The 24401-nt window shown below is 39.4% G+C and overlaps 2 protein-coding genes across 3 annotated transcripts; both read left to right on the top strand.

Annotated features, from left to right (window-relative positions):
- The first annotated feature begins 15 nt into the window (after nt 1-15).
- Nucleotides 16-8042, top strand: mtdha (metadherin a). 2 transcript variants are annotated; one of them, XM_086178216.1, is made up of 13 exons: nt 16-381; nt 917-1006; nt 1140-1251; nt 1436-1603; nt 2379-2429; nt 2669-2830; nt 3218-3295; nt 3437-3508; nt 3701-3828; nt 4421-4531; nt 4631-4727; nt 5026-5106; nt 5744-8042. In XM_086178216.1, the coding sequence occupies exons 1-12, from the start codon at nt 34-36 to the stop codon at nt 5091-5093; spliced, it is 1485 nt and encodes a 494-aa protein (XP_086034342.1). In that variant the 5' UTR covers nt 16-33; the 3' UTR covers nt 5094-5106; nt 5744-8042. The 2 variants fall into 2 exon arrangements, with proteins under 2 accessions (XP_086034342.1, XP_086034341.1); XM_086178215.1 differs by having other exon boundaries at nt 5023-5106; nt 5744-5881.
- A 2638-nt stretch (nt 8043-10680) lies between these two features.
- On the top strand, nt 10681-23429 carry laptm4b (lysosomal protein transmembrane 4 beta). The gene is made up of 7 exons (XM_086178214.1): nt 10681-10946; nt 12620-12737; nt 15009-15082; nt 15185-15307; nt 15738-15836; nt 17920-18015; nt 21610-23429. Exons 1-7 carry the CDS (start codon nt 10851-10853, stop codon nt 21682-21684), a joined length of 681 nt encoding a protein of 226 aa, XP_086034340.1. The 5' UTR covers nt 10681-10850; the 3' UTR covers nt 21685-23429.
- The last annotated feature ends 972 nt before the right edge of the window (nt 23430-24401 follow it).

The raw sequence follows: 24401 nt of genomic DNA, 5'->3' as shown, positions 1-24401 counted from the left end.
CCTCTGTTTGCTAGTTTTCCGTGACTTGTAAAGATGGCTGGAGACTGGCGGGGCTTCGCGCTGGAAAAAGCCGAGCTGCTTTCCGGTCGTTTAAAAGATCTCCTGTCTTCCGGACAAGCGTATTTCTCAGCTCAGTTCGGGGTGGATTTGGGTATGAAACCCGAACAGTACCCGACGTGGTTCATGCTCACGACGGCCGCCGTCGGTGTGCTGCTGCTACTCGGTCTGTCCTGGGCCGCCGTCTGCGGCAGGCTACTCGTCGGGAAAAAGCGGGGATCCCCTGTAAACGTCAGCAGCGGTGAGCCCGGCAAGGCCCAACTTACCAAAACGGTAAAATTGGAGGAACCGAAGAAGAGGAACAAAAAGAAAACCCCCGAAAAGGTTCGTGGTGGTCTCTACGCGGTTACCTAAACGTTTGTCAGTTATTTAATCGCTATTACAGGCATCGGTTTGCGACAGTTAGCAGGTGATGCTAATGTTAATCAACAAACCTTGACGTCAGCTCAATTCTTGTGATTAAAAAAGACTCAGCCATCAATGAACAATCATGTTAGTAATGCCACAATGAAATAAGAAACTCATCGCTACCCAACGTTAAATGTTTACACACTATAAATGGCAGCTGTAAAAATAGAGGTCTAACAAAGTAATGTTATTTTTATTACGTCCATTTTAAATATCGCTGTTCATCCACGCTGGAAGGGTTTAAAAATCAGTTTTAACACATGTGGTCAGTGCTTGTTGCCATGGGGCTGTCTTGTTTATATGTCAGGCATTAGGGTAAGGACCATGCATGCAACATCTTGGGAGAATTTCTTCAAAACACAAGCCACTAGAAGCAACTATTAAGTTGAGATGTATCATTACTATTTGTAATAACAATATTAGAGTTGACATTGTTTATATGTTCACACAGAAGACCCAGTCCAATGGACAACCAGTGGCTGTGTCTCCAGAGGAGGTTGAGTTGGTCTCCAAGCAGTCTCTACCAGTCAAACCCCAGAAGGTTTGGCAGCTACACAAAGCTCTTTATGTTAGGTCATGAGGAAATGTTGCACATTTTAAAATAATGGTTTAACCCCCCCCACCCCACCCCAAGCTTTACCTTTGACATAATGATATTTTATGTGTATCTGCAGGTGCCAGATAAACAGGTTCCAGTACAGATGAAAAAGGACAAAAAGAAAACAAAGGCAGTTGCAAAACCAATCCAGCATTTGTTCACAAATGAGGGAAAGGAACTTGATGATGGTAATAGCCAAAAACTTTCAGTTTCATTACTCAGTCGCAAACTGATTTTGACAGCCTATTGAACTGTTTCAATGCTGTTTTTGTGCTTTTCAACTGTTATTTCCTGATCTCGCCAGCCTTTTGTTATAATTCATGATGAACAATCCAACCTTTTTTACAAGGAGTCTTTTTGCACATCCACCAGGTGCATGGGAGACCAAAGTTAGCAATCGAGAAAAGAGACAGCAGCGCAGGAAGGACAAGGGCTCTGAGACGTCCGGTAGTCCTGGAGGGTTTGAAGCTAATAAGACCCATGTTGAGTCAGCTGTGGCCACCGCACCTACAAACATAAAGAAGAAAAGAGGAAGTCATGGTACTGACCTGACCGACTGTTAGGGGTGAACAGCACAATGCCTCTATTTTATTTCGTATTAGCTGTTGATTTATAACAGAGTGCATCTAATTTAACAAATATTAAATGATTTGGTGCTTTTTCGCCCAACAGTATGAATATTGGAAATAATGCAGTCACTATACTGATATGATATGGTGATTATAGAAACAACGTATCAGTGATGGGATTATTTTTATGTTTTTTGTATTTTATTTCATCTAATAGACTTACTGAATCTCACACATTCATATTGGGGAAAAATAAGAAAGCTTTCCATTGGTAATAGATTTAGTCTGATGGAGGATGCCATCTTCCATCATCAGTGGCTGACTGCCCCCTTTCTGGCTAGGAGGCAGGATGCTTTTTACCATACATACACTAGAAACCCACTATTCACTGTAACAAATATATGGTATTAAAAAAGGTATCTCACACTTTTCTTGAAAGTTCCTCCAAAGAGATTATTTACTGTAATTTTCTCAAATCGAGACTATTTCATGTACTTACACTAACAGAGAGTATTACATGTTTAAAATTAACATAGTCACATTGATATTTTAATATCAAAAAATAATCTCTTCTATCTTTGTCCTGACGCCATGTCTTGATACTTTTGGAGGAACCTGTACACCCCAATTGACTTTTAACATGTGACTGTCATATTTTATCCTAATTGCCACAATTTGACAGAAACTTGAACTTTGAGTGCTACTAAAATTTATTCAAGCAAGTTATGTCCGATGCTTTGTTTCAGAGTCCCCTAATTCAAGATCATCTGGTAAAGGGGATGCAGCAAGTAGACCAGGTAAAGACAGAGATCCACCATTATCTTTTTATGTTGTGATCTAAAAAAACAGGTGATGCTCTTCTATCCATGTCGCTAATTCATTTACATTCACAAAGAAATTAAAGCTTTTAATGCTTTCAGGTTGAAGACATGTCAGTAAATATTACTTGAGAACTGTTTTGTGTGCACAATAATGAACTGCACTGACCAAGAACTTAACAATCTACTCTTCTGACCATATTTTCCCATCTACCCAGTGTCATCTAGCAGAAGGGAGGACACCTCAGTCAATGGTGGGGAGTGGTCTGACTTTTCCCTGAAGATTCCCGCTCAGATGGGGACTAAGTGGGGTACCATCCCGCCTTCTCAACATTACAGGACTCAAGCTGAACCCCAGTCCTGGGGAGGGGAGGCACAAGGTAACACCATGAGGCCTTCTAGTTTGTGTCAATTTCATTTGTCTTCTCAAAGAAGCAGGTTATGATGAAAAGTGCATGAAGTCACACTGAGCGAGTCAGCCACAGCTGCAAGAGCCTTTTACTCCCAAAAGCAGCAGCAATAAGTACCCCTAAATTGACACTTCAAAAGGTTAAGATAGGTTAAAAGGTTGAAGACAAAATATTGAAAATAAAGTTGCTTCTCTTTTACATTCAGCCGAGAATTCAATTTATGAGTTCCGGATGACTCTAAAACACAATGTTTAAACATCAACTTTTAACCGAAAATTACACAGAATAAAGATGAATTTTGAAAGTCTGCTCAAAGAGCAAGGTTCATCTCTCTTTCCTGTTTGCTCTCATCCACAGCCTGGACCAGCATTGATGGGCGCATCAAGACGAAACTTAACCCAACCTCCTTCTCCATGCTTGGACTAAACACCACAGGTTAGAACTGTGATAAATTGTCAGCTTTATCAACCAGTCATGAACCCAATTATCTGGACCCATCATATCCAAGTCACGACCCTGTTAGCAGTATTTTCCATGTTCTACCGTCCTCCTTCTAATGCTCCTCTTTCTCTGTAGACAAAATGTCAAAGTCAGTTGAGCTGCAGTGGACAAGCCATGCCGATGTCGAAGATGAATGGTCCGGGATGAGTGAGTATTTTAAAACACCCTCTTCCAAATGTACCCTCTTAAATATTTGCAGATCAGGAAAGAACTTCACAATATACTTCAGATTAAGTATAATGAAGTATATGCAGTATGATTTCCAACAGAGGTATGATACAGAAGTGCCTACACATCTTTCTCTCTGTACTAACTGCCATTGGTTTGATGTTACTCAAGATGGGGTTGCAGCAGTGGACCCCAGCTCTGACTGGAATGCCCCCGTTGAGCACTGGGGGAACTATGAGGAGCCACCAGTGACGGGGGCGCCCGTGCCTGTGCAGAAGGAACAGCCTGTCCCCAACAAGGTCTGCTGCACACTTGGCCAAACCAACCCTAAACCATGTATTTATTTCAGCAAATATTGAAATGTATCTTTTTTTATATATAAAACATGAAAAACTTCATAACAGTAAGCAGGTATTTTATTATTTCATGTAGCATAAAAAAGGAAAACTTGGACAAATTCTAAACTATTCGTGTTGTGTCCATGTTATCAAGTGGCTCTAGATTTATTTCTGCTTTAAGCCTCATGACACAAGTGCTTCAGTATGTTGTTTGGAATCACCCACTGACATGCTGCCTAAAATGTCCTTGAACTAAATGTTCTACATACTGCTTTGGAAACAGACAGTTCCCACAGACTTTCCTGGGAGGTATAGAGGAGGAGGAGTGAAAGTGCTCTTGTGAATTTAAAGACATTAGGTGCTCTGGACATCAGTTAAGTTAATAAATCTAATTGAATAAACATCGGGTCATTTCTCATGTGCAAAAATGACTGACAACAAAAATTTGCTGTCAGAAAAACACATCACTCTCAAAATGAATTTAGCAAAGCATTCCAAACAAAATAGTTCATTCTGGTTTCCTAATAACTTGACTGCTGTTTTTGTTGTTTAGGTTTTAGAGAATGAGAAGGACACTGGGGATTCGGCTGAGGGAGCTGCCAAAAGCAAAAAGAGGAGAAAAAAGAAGAAGAAAACTGAAGAAGAGGCCACATCCGAGGCTCAGGCAAGAAACAACCATTTACTTCTTAAATGCACTTGAGAGATTTCTATTTCATATCTTATTGAGAATTTGGTCTGTGTTTTTGTATTTGCTTGATTTTAGATGGGAAACACAGCCCCTCTGATAAGGCCAGCGACTGAATCCCAAGATCTTCCTGTGGTGGGAAGCAAAAAACAAAATCTGAACATATCTTCTCAGAGTAGGTTCCAGCCCTTTTAACTCACAATGAAAACAGTGTTTAAAGGATTTTTATGTTTTTTGTTCCTGTTGTTTCATCTCTTTCATGCACATTTCTTCCATAATTCACCGAAGGACCAAATACAGGTGGTTGAAAGTAGTGAACATCCGTCAACTTAACCTCAGCAACTGTCTCGTTTGTTTGGAAATGTTTATGTCAAAAACAGCATACACACTTATCGTCTTTGCTTTGTAAAGCATGGTCAAGACCAAAACCCATTTCCCCCTTTCTCTCCCCATTCTTTTCCTTCTCCCAGCAGAGAAGTCTGAGGAGATGGTGGAGCCCTCCAAGCCACCTCAAAGGAAAAAGTTACAAAGGGAAACATGAAGCCACATCACAGGTCCATATAAACCTTATGCAAATGATTGTTTAATTTCACATGCAATAATGAGCAGTTACAGAGATACATTTACTCTTTATCAGTTTTTGAGTCAGAGAAGATAACAAGCAGTCTGTATCATGTGCTTGGCTGAAAAGAATTAATCACGTGGTCCTATGGACTTAACTCTTACCTAATTTGCACTATTTTCTAGACTGCAAAGAGCTTGCAGTGGAGGTACATGTTTATGTAATGTTTAATGACATCCATAGAGTGTTTGTTTATCATGCACCCAAAAATTCAAAGCGGGTTTTCTTTATTACTTTGTGACTTTTTTTTTTTTTAATTTAAATTTTGATCCTGGAATGTTGCACAATTAGTTCGAGCTGCTGCCACCCCTTTATGAGTTACTGAAAGGTGAGTGCATGTGAGTGTTGGTCTCAGTTGGTTTGAAAGGCTGGTTTGGGATTTTTTGCAGTCCCCTCTTAATACAAGATTGTGTCCTACCTGTGCACTGAGAGAAAAACATGCACAGTAATCTACCCTTGTTTGCCTTGAAGTGAGCTTCAGCTAAGCGAGCATTACCTAAACTGACAGGTATTTTACAAATTCCCTGTCTTTTTAGTTAAAAATTGCCTCTTTGTCTTTTCCTTGGCAGGCTTTCCTCAAAGATGGATCCATCCAGGTAGCATGTAGTGGGACCATTCAGGAAATTCACTGTCCTATTTTATTAAGATTGTGAAACCAGAAATCGAGACTCAATGCATCTCAGTTTCTGATATAAGGAGCTTTTATATACATTAATGACGTCATCCTTTTACCCAATTTTGAAATTTCCTTTTACCCTGCACTATCCTATTACAATTTCTAATTTCTTTCTTTAACAGATATTTTTGTTGAAAGTCAAAATGAAATAGGTTCACTGTCCTTTTTTGTTTACAGCTATTATAGAGGTATAAAATGCAATGCTTCAGGCGCCCTTCGACAGAAACACATAATAAAAATCAAACCTAGCAAAATAAGACACGAGAGCAGTAAAAAAATATTGAAGCAATGTCAGCCAAGGAGCTGCATCTAGTTTTTAGCAGTTTTAATGTACTGCAAAACTCCAAAGTGCTTTTGTGGTTCCCTTGCTCTGTCAGGTGAGGTAATTTAGAAGACAGAACACGTCCTAGAACAACAAACCAAAAAAAAGGGGTCTGGTCCTGATGTCTTGCCTCAAGACAAGGACTTAGTGGAACTTTAAAGTGGTGAGAGAAGATCACCATTAAACTGAAGGATTTCCTTTTACAACTCTGCGTGAATCTTAACAGCAAGGAACCAGACACTAGTTCACTGCAACTGAAGTGGCCGTATTCCGAGGAATGATGCGGACGGTCGACACTGACAGTAGAGAGTCAGATCTAGAGAATCAGGACCTGGATGGAGCAACAGGCACAGAACAGCTTTTTAACCTTATAATACATGCTTCGTTGACCAGTGAGGCTCAACCTGGTTTCAAAAATCAAGGGTCTTGATATAGTGTTTACATTTTCACTGTGCATTTTATACCTGCTTAAATCCAGGTTTATCGTCAGACCTGCCTCCTGTTGGCTGAGCTGAATTTAGTCTTTGCCCCACCCACCAAGAGTATAATGTTTGTATTTATACCCAGTTTCTTACAGAGACTTGCAGGATTTTTGGACTTGATGAATGATTAGTAACAGGAATTTTCAAACCAACTTTGACTTTAATATTGAGATAGACTTGACAAAAAACCCAAGCTTGGCTAATGTTCCCCTGAACACCTCTGGGTCCCGACCACTCACTGCCTGTGGCTGTGTATTTTGATCTTTTGAGGAGGAATGGCAGCTTTTGCAGCGTAGAATTAGAAGCCGTTGCAGTAGTAACAAATTTCCATAACAGGAAAAGATATCTTTTCCTCAACTAACCCTATTTCACCTGTCTTTTTGCTGTTCCACTTTGCTCCTAACATGTATGGTGTCAGCTGCACTCTGTTGAAACTATAATGTGTGTGGAACATGCTGGATATAGAGATGAAATTCAGAAAGTGAATTAAGTTACGACATACAGTCAGTGTTTTTATTTTATTTATTTTTTGGCATACATATTGGAACGTCATAGGAAGCCCTGAAACGGATTCGTTATGACTGATACAGACCACCAGGTGGTGCTAAAGGATTATCCCCTTCAAATAGCACTAGAGCGTATTAGAGGTTTGATTTTATCATTTCCTTTATCAGACTAGAGATTTCCATTGATTTTTCTACAATCATGTCTTTGCACTTTTTTTTTAAATTAATTCCGATGTCTATGCTAGAAAAAGCCAGGGCCATATGTACAGATTGTAAGGGCTTTTTCCAGTTCTGTGACTGCACTGTGCTGAAGGCTGTATTGATTTCCTTTTGATGTCAATGAATTGCTTTTCGATAACTTTTTCGCTGAATGTGAAGTTTAAAACGGACGGTTGCAACAGACTTCCAGGATTTATGATGGAACATGTGTTGACGTAAATCAAGAATGAAGACATATGATGCGGAGCAGCTTTAATTCTACATCAAAGTTGGTTTTAAAACCACACGTACAGTCTATATTACAGGAATTTAATTCCATTGCCTTAACTTGTAGTTGTGTATAAAGTGCATTGGCAAACTTTTTGGGAGTTTCCATCCAATTGTAAGTTTTCAGAAATAATTTCTCCTTGCATGACTTTGGTAATAGTACTTGTGTACATGAATTTCAATGAATGATCTATTGCTTTAATTGTTAGTAGCTGGTCCTGGAGCAACACTCCGTGTATAATACTGTAATAGCTTCCTTCTAAGGAGAGTTTTTGTGGGCATCCAGTTCAGTGGAAAATTTTGTTGGTAGGCTTTTGAGTGTATTCAAAGAGCCCAGTGGCAGTAGATTGATATTGGTAGAACTAATAATTAAAAAAAAAAACGATTTAAATAAAATGTTGCCGTGGCAGCAAATTCCTTTTTTGGTTAATTTTTACTGATGATTACAATACTTCAATCAATGTATTTATATATTTGTCTCTAGGAAATGTTTTTTTGTGAATGATTTTCTTTTATTAATGAGGTACAAATGATATTTCTATGTTGGAAATTTAAAATAAACAAGAGATGCTTGATATTAACACACACTGTTTCTTCCATCTGAAATGTTTGAAATGAAGCATGTTACCTGTTGAGGAGCTTTGTGTAATTCCGTTATTCTATTTCTATATTAACATCTCATCAATCTCAGTTTTGCTTTCTATTCTCTTGATAGTGCAGCTGGTAGCTTTGTATTGTTTTGCCATTAGATTTTCTTCAAGAGCTTTATAAAGAAAAAAATAATCTTTGATATCTAAAAAATCCTAAGTAATTTACCAAGAAATCCCAGAGAAATATTCCAAAAACTGTTTAAAAATCACTCTTTTCTTTGTTAAAAAGGATGGCAGCTGCACACCCTGAAAATTTCTCTTTGTAAACCAGCTTCAACCTGCTCCATGGTAAAAGTAATTTGGGATAAACGCAAATTATTTTACTTCAGAAACACAGCTGTCTAATATAACCTTCAAAATAATGAATTTGAGAGACTCCATCTGGTGGAAATCCACAGGAGCCACACTGATGCAAAATTGCTTTACAGTATATCATCCCCTGTGTTTTTGATGCTTTGCAGCTGCCCTGTGTGTAACGATGCAAAACTATGTCAGTAGCCAATCCTGATTGGCCTTGGTCGCAGTGACCGTCCCGATGCCCAGTCAATGTGGCGAGGCAGTCGCGTGGCACGCTTACAGAGCCTGACCTCCTTCGCTTCATCCCTCTCCATCCCTTAGTGCTCAATTCATGTAGGATTTACAAGCTTTTAATCTCCCTCAATCTCTGAGTCACTGGCCATTCACCTTCACTTTAGACAGAGCTCACGTTTTTTTTCCATTCCCCCTGGACGGATGGGGTATGAGTAGCGGTGCAAAGGGTCACCTGCTGTGGTCATTGTTGTGTCTGTTTTCTCATTTATATATGTATTGATGCACTTCTGATGCAAGTTTCTCAAAGCTTTCAGTTCCTGAGCTCATAATAAATAATCCAGAGTTGTGACTCCTACTATCCCGAAAGTTGTTATAATATAAAAAGGTTGCAGACACTCGCACACTTCAGTCTGAAACCTATTTAATCTATTTTTTATTATCTTTGTAAGAGTTCCTACAAAATTAATCTTTTGTCATCATTCCTGATTTTCAAGTAATTTCTGGGTACTGGGATGCAATTTTCAGAACTGATTTTGCTGATGAAAAAGCCGATTGGTAGATTAGCGAAAACAATCATGAGAGAAAAATACAAAAAACGAGATTTTTACTAAAAATACCACATTTATCTTGAAGTTTTCGGAAATGCGGGTGTTTGATTCTGGTTTTGTGTTATAAATTAATAGTTTTCATGGCTTCTAAAACACAAATCATTTGTAAGTCGTATGGACAAATGTCCCTCATTCTGGAAAACCCTGCTCTAATGGATGGTACTGCAATAACTCAAAGTGCTGCTTTGAAAACCACACACTAATACCATTTAGCAAAAGACCTATCACAACTCCCCTTGTCTGAAACCCTTTTGGAGCACAACACCATAATATGTTCCATTTTTAGAATAGAAAAAGTTCAAACTAACAAGTCTGTTCACCCAAATACACATCTGTGATTAATTGTTTCTCAGCAGCACTGAAGAAAAAGGATTATGAGGCTTTGTGTTTCTGGTCAATGTTCAAGTGGCCTCTCTGCACTGTGACACATCTGTTTAATATTTCTGCACTACTGTGACGTAATGTATGTTACAGAGGCTGAGCTACTCTTAAAGAGAAGAAATGGATTGTTCACGTAGAGATTTTCCTGGTAGATTGCATTTCAGTAGTTAAAGTGGTTGCAGTCCAGCCAGTATTAAGTCACGACTGGAGAAACAAATCCCCCATCTGTCAGGCTGGTCTAGGGTGTTTGGCCAGTGAGACCGAGTGGGATGTGTCACATCTAGCAGCTTGTTTTCCTGATAGCAAGATGTATCTGCTGCTAGTGATACTTTGTCTATCTATCAATGATATTGTTTAAAAAAGCCATTTATAATGATACCACAGAATAACACAAATTATGTCCCTTTCTGCTCTAGAAATAAACTGAATATTTATATAAAAAACAACAGTGTTTACAGATACAACAATAAGATTGTATTTCTTCATATTCATCGCCATATTTATTTTAATAGTTTAATATACAAATAAATATTCAGAATATGGGAGTGCTCGCCTTTGGGCTCCAACAGGTTTAAGCACAGCTGCTGTATGGAGAGAAAGAAACATTAATGATACACCCTTTTTTTTTTTTTTTTTTATTGCGTGGTGTTGATGTAGGTTAGAAACTTTTTCTACAATGTTAAAAACGTGATAGAAACGCATTTATAACTGACTCGTAGGGTGGAAATGAATGTGAGGCACTTTGCATCCATCACAGACCAGCTCATCGGATCTGGGAGGGGGAATAAAAAGAAAGAAAAACCCTCCTTCGGCCACGTGACTCCGGATGAGCCAGATTAACGGTCGTGTGTTTGCCAAGAGTCCACTTGCGGAAAAGCAGACGCCGAATTCGGCTGCCGTCGCCCTAAAGACGCAAAAAACCTTTTCTTTTCGACTTTCAAAAAATAAGAAAAATAAGAATATCGCGGACTTGAAAACAAAACAAAATATCCCGGCAGCATTCATGTAATAGCTTGACATTATTAGTAGGACCAATGATGATTTCGCCGTGGGACCGGTGGTACTCGACGAGTTGCTGCCTTTGCTGCCATGTACGGACGGGCACCATCATTCTGGGAATATGGTATATGGTAAGTCAGCTGTTTACTTTAAATCTTATCATTATTATTGTTGTTATTATTCTATGATACCGGGCTTCTATAAGGATGCCCAAACCGATGTTCTACATGACGAAACATTGGATAACTGGCAGGTGTCACCGCTGTCCATCCGTAAATTTGCTAGCTAGCCGCTGCTCTCTCCCGTTCGTTTTCGGGTCCCCGTCTCTATTTTTCCCGTCTTAAATTATGCCGACTTTTTTTGAAACGACGTCCGAAATGTGCTCACTCCAAATATCAACGTTAGGGGTTTTGTCCCCTCCATTTGAGTGCCTGTTTTCATCCCAGTCAATTTAACATTGAGAGAATGTATTGTTGTGCGTCCCTTTCTAGCAGCCGCATACTGTTGTTTTGTCGGATTGATAATCCCGACTCATCTTCTCTCTCTGATTTGTCTTACATTCTCGCCGGCGAAAGTTAAATATAGAGTTTGTTTCTGTTTTTACCCACAGGATCACCTCAAGTTTTATACATAGTGCAGGATTTAAGCTTTGCAAATCCCCGACCTTTCGCCGAGTTTCCCCTCCACGTTTTTCCGAACGAAATCAACCGTGCATTTTATGCGTAAATATTTATAACAATGGTGGAAATTCATCTTAAAAGTATAAATAACTTCCCTAAATTGACTTCGTCGGGCTTTTAACAGATCCGAGGATTTAGAGATTTTAATTGTTAATAACAATTGAGATTGTTGGTAAGACTTTTCCGAAATGTAATACAAACCAAATAACGATGAGATGTGACCTTGTGTGTATTTTAAGGCCCCGCTATAATTAGGAATTTATTGTGGCACATTTTAAAGGGTGTAATATCGCTGACATACACAGGGGGATTTTATTTGTATTTGACTCAGAGGTCCCCTTGGGATAAAGAGTGTTGGCTGATACAGAAAATATTCATCAATATAATCATCTGGTCATTTTTAATTGAGATAAGTCATGAGATGTGCTTAGCAATGGAAAAGTGATAGATAATCTTTTTTTAGAATAAATTCTTAATTTGTCTCTCATTTTCAAAGGTCATTTGTAGATTATTCTAACACATTCTAGTTGAGGTTTCCCATGTATTGAAGCACATTTGGATAGATTCAATCAAAATTTCCTTTCACATCTTTTGATATCTAAAAAACAGACATCTCTCAATTTGATGATGCTGAAGTACACCAGGCTAGCATCACATTTCACTCCTGTCTTTTTCCTTCCTGTGAGAGCAAAGGCTCGAGAATATCCAGCATGCATTTTCATCATACTATTTACAATCAGTGTGTTTATATACTGTCAATATGTGTTACAAAAGACAATTAGTTCACCATTGTTAGACATACATGTAATGTCTTTTTGGAAATACTGCTTAGTATTTGAGTATCCCACTTACCAAGAGCATCCTTGCTTATTATTGCTGACTGTAATGTTATTGTTGTCACTATTGCATTGTATTTTATTTGCATGATATTTGTTGTGACCTTTTGGAAATACCAAAAATATACCGTTAGCGTAAGTAAATATATACGTTTTATTTTTTATGGCAATTTCTTATTATAACTTCAAATAGACTTCGTCAACACACGATTAACCAAAGTACTATTTAAGAGACCAGTAATTCAGGTTTTAGAGTGAGTTTCAACAGTGATGCTGGTTTTCCCACAGCTCATCAATGCAGTGGTTCTACTTATCCTGTTGTCGGCTCTTAATGACCCCGTTCAGTACCGGTACCACCTTACCAGTTCTGAGCTTGGGACCGACATCGATGTCATGGACGATGCAAGTGAGTGCCACTAATCTTCTGATTGTAACATGTCACTTATCCAGTCTGTGTCCTTGATTGAGCAATGTGTTTTCCTACCTTAAACTTACATAATAAAACTGTTACGGATGTAATTCAACATGATCTTTTTTCCCCTCTTTTTTCATGGTTTTCTCAGGTTAAATATATTAACGTATTCTTATTAGTAAAAGCAATACATTAACCATGTACGTTCTTTTATTTCAGTGAACATGGCTTTTATTGTACATATTTATCAAGTTAGAAAGGGGAATCCTATATTTTAAATGCAGGCTTTAATATTCTGAACAGCTGACACTTGCAGGTGTCTCTTGTGTAAACTACACTTAAATTCAGTGTGAATCAGAAACCACAGAGTGCTTTTAAAAGGGTCAGTATTTCCGTAAAGTGCTATGAAGCTGAAAAATCTCGTCCTCCTCCTGGCCATCACTTTTCCCTCCAGAATGGCGCTATCAGCACAGGCATAGCTGAGTAGGCTGGGCTGCATACCGAACAAGTCAGACTGCATGTGTGTTTGAGTGCATCCCCTCTAGCAGCGATCATCATCACAGTCGCCTCTAGAGTACCACAGACCACTGGCTACCCTGATGCAAAACGACTGCTCTAATTTTCCATTAGATTAAAATGGCCATCACTGCTGAAATAGTTGATGCGAGAAAAGTGTCAGTCTCAGGTTGTGAAAAATAGAAAATGTGCAGAGTCAAGCTGGTGTTAATGGCTTCAGAGCCACCATCATTCATATTCATAGACTTCACAAACTTTATGGTAAAATAGATGATGATGCATTCTTGGGTCAGCCTGAATGCATGAATTGTCTACATATATAGTGTGGACTTTCCAATATTTTTGTTTTTGTCTGTGTTGTGAGATTAAGCCTCTGGGAATAACTGAGTTTCTGTCTGTTACGCATAAAAGATGGTACCAATGTAACGGAGATACTTGGTTTTATTTAAGGGAGTTTGTCATCAAGGACATCAAGGAACAAATATGGGCAGACACTTAACCTAACAGTTCATTTTGTTTGATTTGAGTGAGCACTGTCTTCCCCCATCCTGGCACAGTCCACTTCATTACAGTTCAACTGTACTACAGTTCATTCACATCAGGTATGAACTGCAGAAATGAAACCTTCCTGGTTAATCAGGTTGACCCTCCTACATAAATGACTACATCATTTTTTTCTTGAAGAAAAATGCTATAGGGCAGGTCTTGTAAATGTGACATGATCAGTGCTCAATATTATAATATCTGTCTATGTATTCCGTTTTCCGTTTTACTTCTGATACAATTGTGATCTATGCTTTTAGAGAAGTAAACTGTGTTTTTAGTGCAGATGTTTTGATGTGAACAGATGCTCCAGAGGATTCTGATACAGATACTGTTGGGTTGCAGTCTTGACAATTCTCCCTCCAATATAACATACTCCAAAAATATAGGTTCTCATTAATCACTTCACCCCAAAGGACAGAATGAAATCAGGCCCAGGTAAAAACGTACTGTAATTACTCTTATCCATACCAGACAGTCTTTCAGATGGTCTATCTTTGAAACCCAGCCTGTGTTTGTGCCAGTCGTGATCTGGAGAACAGATCAGTGTATCATCACTCAGTTGTCACCCCTCAAAGATGAACATGAGAAGGGTGTTGCGTTTTGTCTGATTTAGCACCTCTTGCATAACAATTACCCATGTGCAGCTGACCCGTGTTTTGTGAGAGCCAGTCTCAGAGCCCAAAATAGCAAGGTTACTCAAGGCACTGTGTTTGTAAAAAGAAACAAATAATAAAATGTAAGATGAGTGGATTACAGAAAAAATATATAATTATGTGTGCTTTCTGCTGTACATTACTTATTCTTCGTCTTACGGCTTTTCCCTTTAGGGGTCGCCACAGCAAATCAACTTCCTCCATCTAACCCTATTCTCTGCATCCTCCTCTCTCACATCCACTACCTTCATATCCTCTCCCACACCGTCCATCGATCTTCTTTTTGGTCTTCTTCTAGACCTCCAATTCCAGCATCCGTCTACCAATATATTCACTAGCCCTCCTCTGTACATGACCCAACCATCTCAGTCTGGCTTCTCTGACCTTCTCTCCAAAACATTTAACATGTGCTGTTCCTCTGATAGACTCATTGCTGATCCTATCCATCCTGGTCACTCCCAAAAAGAACCTCAACATCTTCATCTCTGTTCTGCTGTACATTATTAGTTAATTATATGCCTCACTTACATCGCTCCTTTTCTTTCTGCAGATATCTGCATTGCCACTGCAATTTCCCTACTTATGATTCTCATATGTGGCATGGCAACGTATGGTGCTTACAAGGTAAATGCAAAAATAGCAGCAATACCAAAAGTTTTATACACATAAGCAAATCACAAATTGAAACGTGTACACTCACTCACTCTTCTCAAATCTCTCAAATAGCAACATGCTGCTTGGATCATTCCATTCTTCTGCTACCAAATCTTCGACTTTGCCCTTAACACACTGGTAGCCATTAGTGTGGTGGTTTACCCCAACACTGTGCAGGACTACCTCCAGCAGCTGGTGAGCTCTCCGTCCCACCTCACAGTCTCCCTGTTTGATTATTTCAGGGCTGTTTAAATCAAGAGTTTTTTAAAGTTTTATAGAACGTTTAATCATTTCCTGTAAACTAAATGCTTTAAAACCAGGCTTGTTGATTATCACACAACCTCTAGGCAGTGTCGGGGTGAGCATGTGTTGAGTAACACTGCTGAACAAGAGGCATTCAGTGAAAATGGGGCATCCAAGCATGAACACCAGTCTTAGTTATGTAGATTAGGTGTCTTTAATCGACTTCTTTAATGTTAAGCAAGCACAGGTCACTTTTTTCTGATGAGGAAAAGAAACCCAACTTACCTCTTTCTGTCCTATGTTGCGTTTGGTTATTTTTGTTTCACTTCTCAAATGTATTGAATGTAATGTAGCTTTCTCTTTGCTGTTTTCTCCCCTGAAGCCGGGGACTTTCCCATACAAAGAGGACATAATGTCCACCAACAATATGTGCCTAGTCTTTGCAGTCCTTCTCTTCATCGGCTGCATCCTCTCCTTTAAGGTAAGACTAAGGGTCTTCCAATCTGCCTTGGTTCGGGATTTTTTTTACTGCAGGTCCAACTAGGCATTTTATTGCCCGCTATAAAATGTGTTTCAACTGTAATATTGCATTTTGGATTTTAGGTTTGCCAATATTGTGTTGTATCATTGACAGCGAGTTGCATGGCAATCAGGTCAAAGTGCACCTTCCATCCATCCATCTATGCATCCCTCCAGGGTCAGGGTGAACCTGTGTCTCCATATTTTCTGCATGACGTGAAAATGCCATAAGAAAATTAGCGAGTAGTCACCTTTAGCAATCAGCGATCCATTACCAAGGAATAGTCATAAAGGCATTAAAAGCATTTCAACAATAAATTTAATGTACTCATAATAATGCACTGTATATTAATAATGAAAAAATCTGGCCTCTCAATGTCTTAATAGTTTACCATACTACCTCTCTTATCAGATATAAGATCTGTTCTATATGATTGTAAAATACTTGAGGCAACTGTAGATGCAATACATTATTTCAGATGAAAAACATTCATTGAACATTGCTCATTCAGAAGTGTACAGTAGTTGACTTTTTATAGATTTGTTCATTAGACTGCAATGCGATGAAGCCAATTCAGTTTCACTCTGCGCACAGCTCATTATAAAACATATGGGATGGAGGAAACCTATCCATTATCAATGTTCCTCATGTGACGAGGGCACAGTCAGAGAGCAGCGGGTCAGAAACAACAAGAAACCCACTCCGGTCAAGCTAATTTCACCTTAACGCGTGGATGATTCTCCAGACGCAGATATACTCTGGGGCTCTGTAACGTCATGGGATCTGAAGCCGCAGTCATCTGCACAATCAAATCAAGTCATTTCTCCTCAAAGCACAAATTGAAAATGTTGTGGGCAGATATCCGTAGACGGGGATCAGTTTTTGGATGGAAAGCAGCCACTGGAAACCACAATGCTGGACTCATAAACAGAGTGCTTTTCGAGTACCCAAACTGCTCCATTAGACTGAAAACTGCATTAGAAGGTTGCACATAATATTTGTTAAAAAACAAATACATAATCCTTGAGTTAAAAATCTCCCGTTTTCCATGACGGGGTACACTCGCAGTGCAGCGTCTACTGGTCTCCTTTAGTGATTGTTTTGTAATTGTTTACCCAGAACAGCCAACTGTTAAATGTTTAATCCATGTCAGATAAAGGATGTATAGCGCTCCTTGCATGAGTTTGTGCTTTAATGATACATACGGCCTCACTGGAGGTGATATTAGCTGATAGTAAAGAGACATTACAAAACACAATGTTTGCAACAGCATTGCTAGCCCACTAACAAAATGGTTATTTAGGAAAGTAAATCATGTTTTTGAATGTCAAGTCTGTTATGAGCTTTGAGTTTTAACCCAAAGCTCAGCCTCAACGATGCAGTCTAGTTAATCTGACCTGAGTTTAGAGTGTGTAGGACAGAACACCAGATGGTACATTGATGGGCTTGCAGCTCGACCGGCTCACTCATCAGTCCATTGGCTTCCTGCTTGTTTTGAGCTCACACTACACTAACATAGTGAATGAACATCTTCTTCCCCCCACCAAGTCTTACATCCAAGCTGCACTGAGTCCAGGCTCCTGGGTTGTCCAAGCTATGATGTCAATTGAAGCATCAGGAGATCAAACCTGCCCATTTTGTATGAAGGCCAATAATAGAAGCTTATTAACTTGTTTACATCCCACTTATAGGATTTTCCCATCATTGTTTTGTTAATTGTGGAAGCCAAATTTTATTGACAAAGTTCCAGTGCATCTCTCACAACAATCTTATATATGATATTGATTATTCATATCACCACATTTTGAAAACTCTCTGGACCATTCAGTATCTTGGACTCTGAGATAGGGTCTGAATATCTGAACGTTGAAGTCCAAGGGTGGAATTCTCAAAATGTTTTTGCAAGAGAATCCATTATTGCCATCTGAAGAACCTGCTGTCATGTCTAACCTTGACAAATGAATTGGATACAGCAAGAACCTTCAATGATAATGAAAATTGTTGCTGAAGGTCACCATCTTTTTTTATTGTCCTCTGTGTGCAGGCTTACCTGATTGGCTGCGTTTGGAACTGCTACAGATATGTGAGCGGCAGAGGCACTACAGAGGTCCTAGTTTATGTCACCACCAATGACACCACAGTAAGTCCCCGGCCAACGCCTTGCAGCCTTTTGCTCGAGGATATGCCATCTCTATGATCTGATTATTACATAAACACTCAAACAAGGCATAGATTTTCAGTCCCAGTATTATATAATTTCCAGGTAATTTGGAAATGTGTTTTCAAAATTCAACCCATGCACATTGACGCCTGTATGTTATTGCAGTTGAATGAGTTGATGCCGCTTAATCTTCAAGGTAAGGATTTTAGGCATCAGCTGTAACTTAAGTGCATCATTTCCATGATGTAGCATCAAGTGTGTTAAGAGCAGCCATTTAGAGTCTGAAATATGGTCAGAAAAGTAACGTTTCCCCATATGTGCTAAGTAGTGAAGAGCCTCACTAACCCCAACCACAGACTTCAGAAGTTGAATTGATCCTCAACTTTGATTCACTGGATATAAATGATTTCACAGGTGAATTAGACAGCTTGTTCATTTTGGCATTTTTAAATTCTGAAATATATAATTGTGGTGATGAAATAGTTTTGCAGAAGATTATTTTGTGAATCTCATTCACAGTCATTTCTTTTTTGACTAGCTCTTTCAAGGGGTTCTGGTTAGTGTGGTCCCTCTTTCAATCCTCTGTAACTTAGTTCTTAATGTGTCCTGAATATTTAAGATGGTAATGTCATTTACATGTGGCCCTTAGAAGAGCTCAAATCCATCACATATTATCCAAGAGAGGCATTAAAAAACATTGTTACTTACCTTGAATTTGCACAGTACGAAGCTTTGATTTCCATCCCGAGGATAGATAGTGTCACACTGAATATGGAAGCGCTACAGTGCCGCAAGCCGAGTTGGAGAAAGTACAGCATCTGTTTGATTATGGATATTAAACTAAGATTAACGATACCACCTAATTTCCACTTGACGGTCTTTGGTCTCAAACATACATTATACATACAACACATGTGTACATGTGTACATACAATAAACATGTTGGGTTCAAACATAGAGCAGGATGATAATTGTATGTGCTCACACACATACTCACACACACACACACACACACACGGCTAACTGGGAATCAAGCTGGGTGTTTGGAGTACACTAGGCGTTGGGCATTCCAACACACAAGTAAGAGGTGTCCCTTTTTAATCGTGAAATGTTATTAGAGCAGCTTGGAGGCGGGAACAGATAAGGTTTTCTGGTGTGATCGTCCAGAACACTGCCTGCGGAAGTATTCGTGCTCTGTGGTGCTCATCCAGCAGGGACCCCAGCTCCTGTCACGATTTCCTGAATTCTGCTTAATGTCTATAGCCAAAGCACACGTGTCACTTTTCTCAAATGTAGGGAAACCAAAAAACACAATGACTGTCACCCTTTGTCCTTTATCATACGTTGAACATTTAATAAATAATCTGATGTTTTTATATTACATATGACAGAAACGGATGTATCACAAAAATAGATCCGCTTTGACATCGACAGCATATTCAGTACGTTTTGTGAATCTATACAAATGCTGTTATAAAATATAAGATGGAAGCAAATTGTGAAGAACTTAATAGAAATATTACAAGTATAATTTCTATGACTTTGAATATTGATGGTAGGTGTTGGTATAAGCATAAGTTCTGCTTGGGGTCATCCTGAGGTGTGACTGGTTGGATGTAAAGAGCCGTGTTCTGTCCACTTGTCCACCCCAGGGTTGACTCATAGGTTCTCTGAGAGGCTTTAGCATAGTCACTATTTCCATCTGTCTGCGCTCTAATCCTCAACACTGATACATAAGACATTAATCTGTCTTGCACACACTGTCGTCACCATGCATGGCTTCATCTGTCACTTTATTGCCACAGTTCACACAGCTGACGTTTTTCACCTCACAAAACTGGCTTTACCTGCTGGTCCATTAAATGCAGTAATTTATCATATTGTAAAACAAATGTATTCAAAAAGATATTGCTAAATTCCCGACATATTAGATTGGAATTACTGCTCAACTCACCAGCGAGGGGACATAACATGTTGCAAATTAATGTTGGATTCACTCGCCCATTTAGAATGTTGTTGAATTTTATTTTTATTTTTTTAAGAAAAAAAATCTATATAATAGTGTGCAATAACAGAAGGAGAGGTAGGAAAACAATCCAGTGTGAAATCAATAAATGCACAATTAAAGCTGATCAGCCACTCAAACTGAACTATTAAAAAATGTGAAAGAAGGAAAATCTTAAAATCACTATCAAACCTGGAGATCTGAAACACCATGTGTGAACCAAATAATCTTCAGTTAAGCCTTTAATTCCCTCTTTACCTAATGTTATAAACTCTTGCAAAGAGGGAATGAGCGCATCGGTATCAGTGTCACGGAAGAAGCTGAACATTTATGGAGATTCCATAAAAAGTAGACAATTTTACAAATTTAGGGTAAACGTTATAATACCAAAAACATTAATAGTTTTCAGTATTTTTCGGGTTAAATCCATGCCTCAACTGACCCGAACAGAGAATGCATGGTTTAACTAGTGCTTTCTATCTCTGCATACATGCTGAATGAAAAGAGAGCTACGTCTATTTTTACCATTCAAAAGCCAACAGTGTATCTAAATGGCTTTTTACAGCCTCAAAAATCAAGTACCCAGCTGCTTATTTGTATGCTTTTATATAAATGCCATTAGAATATCTCCCTCTTCTCACGCCCCCCTCCCCTCTTTTTTATATATCTCTGTCCGTCATCATCTCTTCTTCTGAACAGATTACATAATTGTCTGCTTGTCCACTTCATTTCAAATCCTCGCTGTGATGTGTTCGCCGGGCCTCCCTGGCTGCTTCACATTTCCATGCCCTTGGAGCATATTCTCTCTCTCCCTCCCCCTCTCTTTCTCTCCCCGAATTAGCAGCAGGACTGATTTTATAACACCATTTACGCCAAAAGACCTCTGATAGAGAGAAGGCAATCTGGCTTAAGCAGAGGCATGTTTGTGGGTGTTATCCTCGCAACCAGTCACGTCCTCTATAGGGTCGGAAGAGAGCGCAAGAAAGCTTAGGGGATGGAGAGCGGAGGCGGGTATAGAACATTAAACATACTGCTTTGAATGTGACATTCCTTTTCAATATATCCATATTAAGTCACTAATTGCCATCTGTCCTTCAGTATAATGACAGGACTTGTAGTCTGATTAGCTAGCAACTACTCAGAAAAGAGGCATTTTAAAAGTTTGCTTTTCTTTTTGTATCTCTGTATGAGAGAGCAGTTACATTAGCACCGTGATGAATAATTACCTGCTTAGGGACACCCAATAACTGCTCTTTTATTTGTTTTCCCAAAAAATAGAACTTTTTGAAGTTCTTATAAAAGGTGATTTTTTTTTGGGATGTATGATTTTTTTTTTTAATTTTTATGAGTCATATTATAGCAGATACACAAAAGCATGTCACTATCTGCACATTATCACAAGAGGTTTCCCCTTGAAACAAAACCCTCTCAATCAGTCCAAAAATGGAAACAGCTCGTCCCTCAAACAGTCTTGTCGTCTTCCTGCTTTCAACCTGCTATCGGTCCAATCGATGAAGGATCCAGTAATGCTTGGAAACTGACCAGTGTTTGGTTTGTCTCCTCTTTAGGTTCTGCTGCCGCCCTATGAGGAAGTCATGGCCATCCCGCCTAAGGAGCCCCCTCCCCAGTATATGGAGGCATGAGAGCTCGCTGCGCTGGAACCCCGACCCCCCCCGAACAACCCTTGCCTCGTCTTCCCAGCGCCCTAATTGCAATAGCTGGAGCTTGTCGAAAAGCAAGAAAAGCAATGTCTTAGATGCTGGTTTCAGCTCAGATTTTTGACTCTGCCAACGTCCTTTTAGATTATAGCCACCTCGAGCCAGTGTTTCTATCAACACCCTCCCACCACCCCACTTACTGTGAAGTATTGTCCTCCTCTCTCATCCTCCCCTCTCTCCCCCTGCTTCCCCCTTCTTGGCAGCTGCTGTCCCCTGGCAGCATGGAGAGACACTTGCACGCCCGAACACTCTGTCCCAACTAGATGTGCACTTTTCTTTGAGTTGGCCACCAACTGTTAACCCCAATACTGTGAACCCCCCGCCCCCCCTTCTGTGGTTTGTGTTCAGAAACAAACTACCTGAAGAGATGGAAAGAGAAGGAAAAGTGACAAACATGATCAGTTATGCAAGAGCACTTTTTCAGAAATTCCCTCTTTGAATGTAACGTCGGGGTATTTTTGTATGACTTTTTGTATAAATGGTGAAAATGGAGTAGAGGGGAACAGGGAAAGGCTGACCCGCTGTGATGAAATATCAAGTGCTCGTGTCGTCGCTGTGAAAGGCTTCCTCGACCAATAAGTCTTCCTTTGTCATCTGTGTTACACAACATGTCTGTAACCCATCGACTGCCAGTGAAAACCGTTCGCCCGTTGATTTTAATCTATTCCGACTTGCCTTCCGTCTAAGATTTAAGACAAACACTCATGTTGTCATCCATCGAAGCACTTGCAACGAGCAGAATTGTTTCAAACATTTGCATGTTCAAGCACACCTAATCATGATTCCCGCTGTCCAAATGTGAAGGTAAAAGTAAGGTAATGTGTGAAAATGTTCATATTGGTAGGACTTCTCAATTAGCTTAATCAACTGTTTTTTTACATGAATTACAAGAAATAATTTAGTTGCGCTAACTTAGCTGGACTGAGGGCATTTTCCTATCGAGACGTGACAAGCAAATTGTGTGTACGTGCACTCGCATGCACGTGAGTTGTGAAACTGATGTATCTCCTAGATCCTTTATCTGTAGTAACATTTGCACATGTTGTGATATCATTTCGGTGTTTCTCATACTTTTTCCAAATGAGGGACAAGGGATCGAAAACTGATTTAGTGAGGCATATTAACCTGACAGCAAGCTACTGAAGCAGAGAGATGCTTTTATCTTGCCTGAAAATTGTAAGGTAATCTGAGCGTTATGAGAAATACAATTATTAGATCTGTGTAATTTCATTGTATCCAATTATTCCCAAGTAGTATTTGTTACCAATAGAATTAAAGTTCCATCTAACCATTCAGACTATGCAAGTGTATTCCGCGCCCTGTTATAGTAGTAATACATTCCATACTGTAGTGGATAATGTAGCCATTTGTACCCCTCCATCCTTGTGAAAATTTCAACCTCCCCTTGTTGCTTTTGCAAATCCAACAAAACTGTAAACGAACCTGCACTTTAAAGTCATTGTGGGCTCACTGTAAACTGACGCTTACATCTTCACCGCGTTGAGCTGTAATGAGAGAAGGTTTTGAATCTGAACCAGGGTCAGCGGGCGCCTCTGTGGATTCTAACCACTAAAGACTCTTTTTCGCTGCTTCGCATTAATACATCCTATTGTTGGATCTACATGAGCTCATGTCTTCAATTCTGAATAATAAAAATGAAACTCACTGTTTTTGTGTTTTTAACTTCTATTTTTGACATGTTGCTGTCATCTTAAGCAGTGGTAAACTGGTTAACACCTCTCAAACGGCAAGGATGTTCCCACCTTTGAGATATTACTGTTTATATCCACCTATCCATCCTAATTTGGGAATATGCATTGATATAAATTGAAATACATTTCCCATTATGGACATTCTGAAGTCTAAGCAATCAACATTAAAAATCAAGCTGGAAAGAACTCTCTTGGAATCAAGCCAGTAACCTTGCTGTAAGGCGGTAGCACAAACCAGTTCCACTGTGCAATTACTTCTATGTATTATTTAATGTTATTAGAATTTTTCATTTTGAATTATTGGAAAAATTCAGATAAAAAGGATTTGACTTATGGATCTTTGTGTTGTTTTCAAAACTCCAGCCAGTGTGTCTCCTGTGACTCGGCATGTTGGGAAGCAGCTCAACAGATATTAAACGCATCGCAAGCTGTAATCCAGCACAGGGGAGAAGAGTGATTCAAGGTCACGTTAGAGTAAACTTACTTCATTAGAATTCTGATGTATTAGTCTCTCTAGAATTTAGAACAAAGAGAAAACTGGAGCAGTGGACACACACTGTGCCCTTGTCTGCAAATAGAAGCAGCCGTTCATGCAAACCTCTAAAATAAGAGACACTCCTGTTAGGCAGGTTTATACTGATTCCTCCTGCCGCCCTCTCAGGTTCGGTCTCCCTCTGTCACACAGTTGGGCCGAACAAACTGACAGATCGGGGAGGATTTACCTGTCTAAGTCAAAATGAAAGCTGGCATTACCTTGGGTCTGACAGAGCGGCACCAGACACAAACATTCACCTACTTTCCACCACAGGGACAAGGGTGGGAGGGTACAAATGGGTCACAATCTGTCTCTTTTCTTACTGGAATGATAGTTGAATGCAGAGTGACATCAGTTAAATAAACAAAAAACAAAAAAAGATGTTCCTGACAAAA

Source organism: Fistularia commersonii, chromosome 30 (genome assembly GCF_037954325.1).
Source record: "Fistularia commersonii isolate RoL2024-O1a breed Wild chromosome 30, RoL_Fcom_v1.0, whole genome shotgun sequence".
NCBI lineage: Eukaryota > Metazoa > Chordata > Actinopteri > Syngnathiformes > Fistulariidae > Fistularia > Fistularia commersonii.
Note: the sequence above shows the minus strand (reverse complement) of the source record. Positions and strands in the feature narration are given on the sequence as shown.